General features: G+C 32.2%; 1 protein-coding gene across 2 annotated transcripts; it reads left to right on the forward strand.

Moving 5' to 3' along the window:
* The first annotated feature begins 3,551 nt into the window (after positions 1-3,551).
* On the forward strand, positions 3,552-7,686 carry LOC109705068 (ribosome biogenesis protein BOP1 homolog). Of its 2 annotated transcripts, none has more exons than XM_020225831.1 (7): positions 3,552-3,671; positions 5,261-5,368; positions 5,443-5,520; positions 5,606-5,692; positions 5,785-5,939; positions 7,327-7,444; positions 7,540-7,686. In XM_020225831.1, exons 2-7 carry the CDS (start codon positions 5,291-5,293, stop codon positions 7,669-7,671), a joined length of 648 nt encoding a protein of 215 aa, XP_020081420.1. In that variant the 5' UTR covers positions 3,552-3,671; positions 5,261-5,290; the 3' UTR covers positions 7,672-7,686. The 2 variants fall into 2 exon arrangements, with proteins under 2 accessions (XP_020081420.1, XP_020081421.1); XM_020225832.1 differs by having other exon boundaries at positions 3,560-3,671; positions 5,284-5,368.
* The last annotated feature ends 635 nt before the right edge of the window (positions 7,687-8,321 follow it).

Below are 8,321 nucleotides of genomic sequence, written 5' to 3' on the forward strand. Positions count from 1 at the left end.
TTTACAAAGTAGATCTGAAGTTATAGCTTAGTGCTACTTTCAAATGAATCAATTTGCCATATTTTATTAAAAAAATTGAAAAATTAAGGAGACTGTGTTTTAGCCTAATTATCAGCTTTTTTACATGTTGCTTATTATATATAAAAAAATTAAATATTTTACAAATTCTTTAGATAAGATGATGTCTTAACTTTTAATAATGGATTCATACATATCCAAATTCTATAGATAAAATTTTCATATTATTATCATGTTTGCTTAAAAGAGCTTTTCCAATTCATTTTTAGTAACTTGTATAGAAACCTTTTTTTTTCCGTAAGTAGCTTACTATCTTTTAAATATTTTTGCTGGCCTAAATTGATGTAAGTATATCACAAAGGATTGCTGTATTTAGAACAAATATCAACTTTCACCTTCAACAAGTTTTTATTTTATTTTATTTTTATTTTTTTCCATTCCCTGATTGTTGCATTTATTGGTATTTTAAAGTTGGTATGTCACCTCCAAATTGAGTGATTTTGTGACTCCCCACAATCTCTCCCCGAGGCTCAGACTCACAAGTATCAGGCGATGTGAGACTCGGACCTAATACCAACTGTGACGCCCCAACTTTTCAGGGGGTCACCTATTCTTGGATTACTCCCGTCCTAGCACACCTAACTCTCTTAACCTTTTGGGCCTTGCCATCATTTAAAATATTTAAGCCGGATTAAGAGTTTTAATTCTATTAAATTTTATATATAGAACTATTTGGGATCTCACAGATTTGAACTTGAAAAATTTTCTATCATTAAATGATCGATATTTGTAATTAAATCAAATATTGAGTAAATTTTTATGAACACCTTGTATGTGCAGAAACGCCTTACTTAGAAGCAAAACAACAATCCAAACCTGGATAAACATTGAACAACTTTAACTAGGAATAATGTAAGGAGTAAAATTTTCTATTAATTAGTTTCTAAATAATTATAAAACGTTGGTAACTAATAACTAATTAAATTAATTAACAACACCATGTGACTTATTAAATTAATATATAATTAATTAAATAATCGAACAATTAATTTATTATTATCTATAATCAATTAGCTAATTAAATTATAAACTAATTTAATATGTTTATTCAAATAATAAATAATATTTATATTAATTAAGTAATTAATATTTTAACTTATCTAAATAAATTATTAACTAAGTATTTGACTTTCAAATAACTAATTAATTAGTTGACATATTTAATTTATTTTTTTTAACTAATTAACTAATTAATAATTAACATGCCTCTCCATCATCTTATACAATATTCCTTGTTAATTAATTAATTAACTTGTTAAATATTACTCTATTAATGTTTTTATGCTTATTATTTAAATAAAATATTATTATTTTAAATTTATAATTAATCTTATTCTTATAATTCCAATCTAGCCATCGTAACGCAATATTTCTATTCCCTCTGAGTAACCCAATTCTCATCTAAATACAAAATTATTCTAAACTCTACGAATTTCACATGTAATACTTATCTCACGAATAAACAAAAATAGTTTAATTCTGAATCATGTGGACTCGGCCTAATGGATGGTGTATGGGCCGGACTTTGGGCATTGAAATTATAACTTTGGATCCGAAATGGATTTAAATATTTAGGCTCAAAAAAAATTTGGCCCTGTTTAGACTTGTCTAAGCATGGGCTGACCCGACCTGATTCGTATTTAGTCATATATATAGCATTGGATGCTATAATATATTATAAATAGTATAGTATTATTAAGAATATATTATATATGAGAATAAATTTTTATATATAACTAAATATTATACAGAATTGAGCTCCTATATTTTTAAAAGTTTTGTTTGTGCTTATAGATTTTCGGTCCTTGGATTAAGGAATATGTGGTTGGGATGATAGTGGTCCCCAGGGGTTGAGCGAGTGTATGAAAATGATCAAAAGGGTAAATCTAACGACGGAAAACTTATAAACACCAAGTGCTTTGTGCTTTTACAAGCATCATAGCCAGACTCATGTTATATATAATATATTATATTATTATTTATTTATGTGAGCATATATTATCCCATATGTAGTGATTTGGATCTGGTCCGATCTTAATTTTTTAAAAAAACTATGTAGAAGTTCGACCCGAAGCCCAATATTTCTTTTTAGGCCAGGTTTGAGCATAGTATGACCCGACCCAAACCCGGCCAATTCGAGCCGTAGTCCCTTTTCTCCCCTCCTCACAAACCCCTAACCATTATTAGTTTGCTAAATTATTTGGACATATAATATGAAAATCCAAGAGTAATAAAAGAGTAACAATGAGACTTGAGTTTGGACACCTCAAATCTAAGAAGTATTTAACAAGCATTTTCTTTTTGTTTGCTCAACTTTGACTCTAGGCTATATTTGATTTTGGAATAAATCGGAACAATGAAAATTAGCTCTATTTTTCTGCCAAACACTAAAAAAATAATAAGAAAAGTAATTCGGGTCAAAACCGATTATTCTAGATAATAATCCTACAATAATTCGGACTATTTTAGAGGAATAGGATTATTTTCATACTATGTTTTGCTAATTAAGAGTGATTAAAGTAATATACAAGTACGAGTATATATATTATTTAAAGATATATTAAATGTCTTATAATAATAATAATAATAATAATAAAAATAAAAAATATTATTATTATTAGTTCGCTGCTTTACGTTTCGTTTACTATCGGGTTCGAATTTGAATCTTTAATCGTTTTGAATCTACTTGTATCCAGTCGAGTTTATCATATTAGGTTAACTTATAGGGTGCGTTTGGTTCGGATTATCATGACAAGATTACAAATAATTTTGTTAAAGTTATTGTGTTTAGTTCATCCGGTACGTAATCTCCTTGGTATTATAGTATTACAAAAGGTGTAAGATTATACCGAAAATAGGTGTGTATATCGTGAATTACTGAAGGCGGGTAATATTGCATACAAGTTACGGGACCCGCGTGATGCGGCGTGAAAACAATACAACAGTAAATTATTATAACTATTAATATCACTTCTTTTTTTTTTTTCTATTACGCATTAATATTTTTAAATATTAATGCTTTGAACCTGTAAGGGTTCCTGATTAATAAGTTTGATGCGACCGACCGTCCCTGGAGCAAGTGGCAAAGGGCTTGATGGTTGGTACCCAAGACCCAAGTTCGAATCCTAGTTGATTCACATTTCCAGCTAAGTATTTTTTAAATGAAATAAACGAAGTGGGTAGCATGTTACCTATCTCTCTCTCTCAAAAAAAAAGGTTTGATGCGGCTGGAAGATAATACAATAATAAATTATTATAGCTATTAATATCACTTTAAATTAAAATTTTAATTTTGAATGCAAATTCAAATATCAAAATTATAATTAGTACAACATTTTAATTTTAAGATTTAAATTTAAAATTTAAAATTTTTATATCGGGGTAATATTGCATATTATCTAAAATTACAATTTTACCCTCCAAAAACCCTCCCTCCAAACCCTATCAAGAGCATCGTTTCCATCTCTCTCTCACGCACGCCCCGCGCTCTCTCTCGCACGCCCCGCGCTCTCTCTCGCACGCCGCTCTGTTTCTCTCTCTCTCTCTCGCACGAACACGAACACCTCAGCTCTTCTATTGCTTCGTCCTCCCAGGTAATCTTCGCGATCTCCTTCCCTCCATTCGCCATTTTCGCATACATATTTAATCGCTTCTCTCTCGCTAAAACCCATTGTTTTCGAACTGAAGCTAGATCCGATTCGGAGGTATTTTTTTTCCCCTTTTTTTCGTCGATTTAACGAGTGTTTATGCAAACTTCGTCAGATCCGATGCCATGTCTTGTTTCATTTAGTTGTAATCTTTCTACAGGACATGCTTAACAAAGCACTTTTTGGTATTTTTGATTTTTATTAATCGTTTTGAATCTGCTTGTATCCAGTCGAGTCTATTAGATTAGGTTTTCTCTTATCATATTTAGCCGTCTTAAAATTTATCCAAGAATGACGTTAGAAAAATTTATGAACACTAGTAAAATGAAATTATAGCGAATTGTATTATTAAAAAAAAAAACTTAGAGGATCATCTATAAGGACTTACCTCTGCATTGCATGATTCCTTTTCTTGCTACTCCCACTGGACTTCAATGTAAACCGTTTGCAAGAACACGAGCGAGCTAAAGCCGGCTCGTGTTCACGCGGTTATTAAACCAGTCAAATATGAACTGGCTCGTTAAAATATCGAGTTGAAAAATTCAGCTCGCGTTCGACTTGTTTATTAACGAGCTGAACATGAGCTGGCTCTCGAATAATAAGCTAAATTGTGAGTCCTATTATTGGATGAAAAGTTGAAAGAAAATTAGAAAACTAGAATCTTAATATAATATTGAAATTCACAAAATATAGATCTTTTCACATAATATTGAAATTGACAAAATAGAGATCTCAAACTTATTTCGAGCCGAACATAAGTTAGTTTGTGAACAACAAGCTGGATTGCCAGCCCTACCCACATGAATCACACTATTTTCTTCTTCTCAGTTCATTTCTTTTCATTCATTTATCTAATGTTACCATGCTATTCCACACTCTTCATACCCATTGCATTTCTACATGTTCTTTTATACAATGTTGGGCCAAAACTGATAGGTGGAGCTAATATGCACATCTATCATCTGATAGAGGAGAAAATTCATTAAAGTTTAAGAAATTAGAAGCCTATTTTAGCATTAAAGAACCAACTAAATTATATGCATCTTTCTTGAATGATTCTATTTGATCTTCAGATCAGCTTCATTAAAGAAGGCTATCTGAGATGTTCGAGGATGCTGAAATATTTGAAATGTTCAAGACAAATTAAAACTCTATCAATAATCAAATTGCAGCAATTAGATTACTCTAATTTAAAGTTTGATGGAAAAAATAATAAATTTTAAATTGGCCGCTAGTAGATTATAATTTTTCACCGTAATATTCGATAACACAATATTGGGCATTGGGTTTGGATCTGGGTCGAGCCTTATTTTTTAGAAATATTGGATAGAAGTTCGACCCAAAGCCCAATATTTTTTTATTGGGTCAGGTTCCGATTCTAGCCCTACTCCCTCTCCTTCTCACAAACCCGTGGCCATTAAACCCTAGCCTCGTTTCCATACCCTTCGTCCTCCTCACCTCCACCCCTTTCTCACTCCCTCCTCCGCCACGAATCTACTGATTTCTTCTTGCTATCTCCAAATTTTCATTATTAGTTTACTAAATTCGCCATAAAAAGATTCTAAATGAAGAAGGAAATTCCTGCGGAGCCATTGTCTGATGAATCCAAGCGGAGCGACTCTACGGATCCATCTGAAGATGTGGTGGGTTTCTATTCCCTGATCAATTAGTCTCCTTTTTTATGTATTTTTCGTTCTCTTAATCTATTGTGTTGTAGGAATTATCCTCTTATTATGGGGAAGATGGAGAAGAGAACGGAGAATCTGGAGGAGAGAGCGATTCCTCAGAAGATGAGGTACTTCTTACCAATTTTATTTTAATTCTTTGAAAATATGCATTTTTTTTCTTTTTTTAATAATTTTTGGTAAACATTTTTGTAGGTATCATCTTTGGATGATGCGGAAGATCGGGGCACCAATGGGGATGTCATAAAGTCTGTAGAAGAGAGCGATTCCTCGGAAGATGAGGTAATTGTCACTGATTGGCTTATTTGGCTTGTTTTCCCTTTTTTTTTGTGATTATTAGAATATTATGTATGTTTTGGATGTTTTACTATTAGGTGGCTCCTAGGAATACGATTGGAGAAGTACCGTTGGAGTGGTATAGAGATGAGGAGCATGTTGGGTATGATGTTTCTGGTAAGAAGATCAAGAAACAGGCCAGGAAGGACAAAATTGAGTCCTTTCTTGCCGGAGCAGATAATGTGAAAAATTGGTACGCAAATGTCGATTTCCTTTTCTATGGTAGCGGATGAAAACATGCAGTGAAGTTCGATTTAGATGCTTGTTTCGTTCTTGATGTTTTTCTATTGACGTTTGTTACACCATTGTTGCACCCCTGTAATAATTATTACATATTTTTCCGTATTTCTCAGATAAATAGGCTATAACAATGGGATAGTGCTTTCTTGAGAAAATTCATGAGAGCACTAAATGGCTGTTTAGTATAGAACTTGGCACAAGTACATCAATTGAGGGTGTGTGATAGTTAGATATCACTCATGTTAGAATTTCCTCTATGACCTCAAAGTCAGTTCAGTTAGATATCACACTCCTGTTAGAAGTTGGTTTGTCTATCTGACCTTAAAGATTGTTTTGTTGCATCATAATGATCAGTATTGATCCTTCTCCCTCACAGTTGGTCCGGTCAAAGTACTATTCAACTTCGAGAAAGCTTTGGTAGATTAATAATTTTCATGATCAGATGTCAACTTGAAACTAACCTAATAATAATTTACTCCAAATAGGGCTTATGGTGAAGTCTCTTATGTTTTTAGTAGGTAGATTTATCTTAGTGGTTGCAGTTTTGCCTCTTGTGATGGAGGAATAACTTTCCAGAACATAAAAAGATTGAATTAAGATGGCAATATTTACTCAGTAACTTGGAAGTCACCTGTTTGAAACTTGATATGCCATGGGTTGGAATGGTGCACCATCCTGATTTTATGAATCATCTAAGGATGCAGTTCATTGAACCTTAACATGATCTAGAATTTATACATTAAGGGTATTAATAACTAATTATATATTTATAAATAAAATAATATATAATAGTTTCTCTATATAAAAATAAAATACTATATATATATATATATATAAAATGAGAGAGAGGTCCACCTTGGACCTCCCTCTCACATGGTCCACGAGGTCACTTCAGCCTCGTGGACCGCGTAAGACTATTGCCGAGAGCTGCATTATTTTGCATCCTTCGTTTTCGTTTACTGCCGTTCTCAGGTGGAAAATGAAAAAATGAATTTTCCGCAAAATATGTAAAAGTGCTTTTCATTGAAAATTTTTTACATCGAACCAAACGATCCGCAAATCATTTTCAGACTGAAAAATATTTTCTACCCACTTCTACATCTCAAACCAAACACACCCTTAGTCAAGTTGGAAAACTTATGCTTTTCTATTTGCATTATTATTATTATTTGTTTCCATAACATTGATTCAATATATATAATTTGAACACCATATTGTTCCGTGCCGCAAATTTCTATTGCAGTTTGATTTACTCAACACAATTATTTTTTCTTTTTCTCATGCATAAGGTAGATTTTTTGTAATTCTTTTTTCCTCTCATGGTCCAATGACAAATTCAGGAGAAAGGTCTATGATGAGTACAATGATGAGGAAGTGGAACTAACTAAGGAGGAGATTAAAGTTATTAGTAGACTGCTGAGAGGAAAGACTCCACATGCTGGAGTTGATCCATATGCGGTTTGTGTCGATGGATATTTTTGTAATTCAATATTGCATCCTTCTTGTCTTATTTTACATAATGCAATGTTTTGCCACTTCAATTTCTCCTTCAGCCGTATGTTGATTGGTTTGTTTGGGAGGACAAAGCACATCCACTTTCAAGTGCCCCGGAGCCAAAGAGGCGATTTATTCGTTCAAAGTGGGAGGACAAGAAGGTAATAATACATGCCTTTGAGTTTTTATAGTGGAAGAAGAAATTGATCTTTATGCACAGTTGGTTCTTTATCTTATAAACTGTATAGTTATCAAGTAGTATTTCACTTTTCATTTGTATGAAAAAAACATAAACACTGCATCACGTTTCGCAACTTATTAAGAGCTGAATTAGTTGCGACCAATGGACAGCTTCTTTTATGAGCATCTCTAAAAGTTTCCATTTCCAGTTTAGAGTAGTAATTGTTGGAAATAAAACCAAACTGTTAATTATGCATAAGAAAGAGTTCTTTGATATCTGTGTTAGTACTCTAAATTTGGTTGTTTTAACATGGTTTAAGTGTTGAAATCAATGGCTGACGCATTAGATTATTCAGTTTTTAATCTTGCATTTCTTGTTTGAGGGGGGAAAACTCATGGCTATTTACAAATCCAAAACTAATGATAATACTTTTTTTTTTTTTCTTTATGATTGCTGTGAGAAGAGATGTTTCTCAAGTCGACACATTGTTGATTATCCTTTTGTTCTTATCCAAATCACTCTGTTGAGAGAGCATTTGAATAAAATAAAAACCAATTTTAGTTATATTTTTCAGGATTATTTGAGCTAGTAAGATGATGAGACTTTGGCATAAGGACAAATAAATCTTAACTTACAATCTCATTTACTGTGCTATAATGC

This window comes from Ananas comosus, unplaced genomic scaffold (genome assembly GCF_001540865.1).
Source record: "Ananas comosus cultivar F153 unplaced genomic scaffold, ASM154086v1, whole genome shotgun sequence".
Lineage (NCBI taxonomy): Eukaryota > Viridiplantae > Streptophyta > Magnoliopsida > Poales > Bromeliaceae > Ananas > Ananas comosus.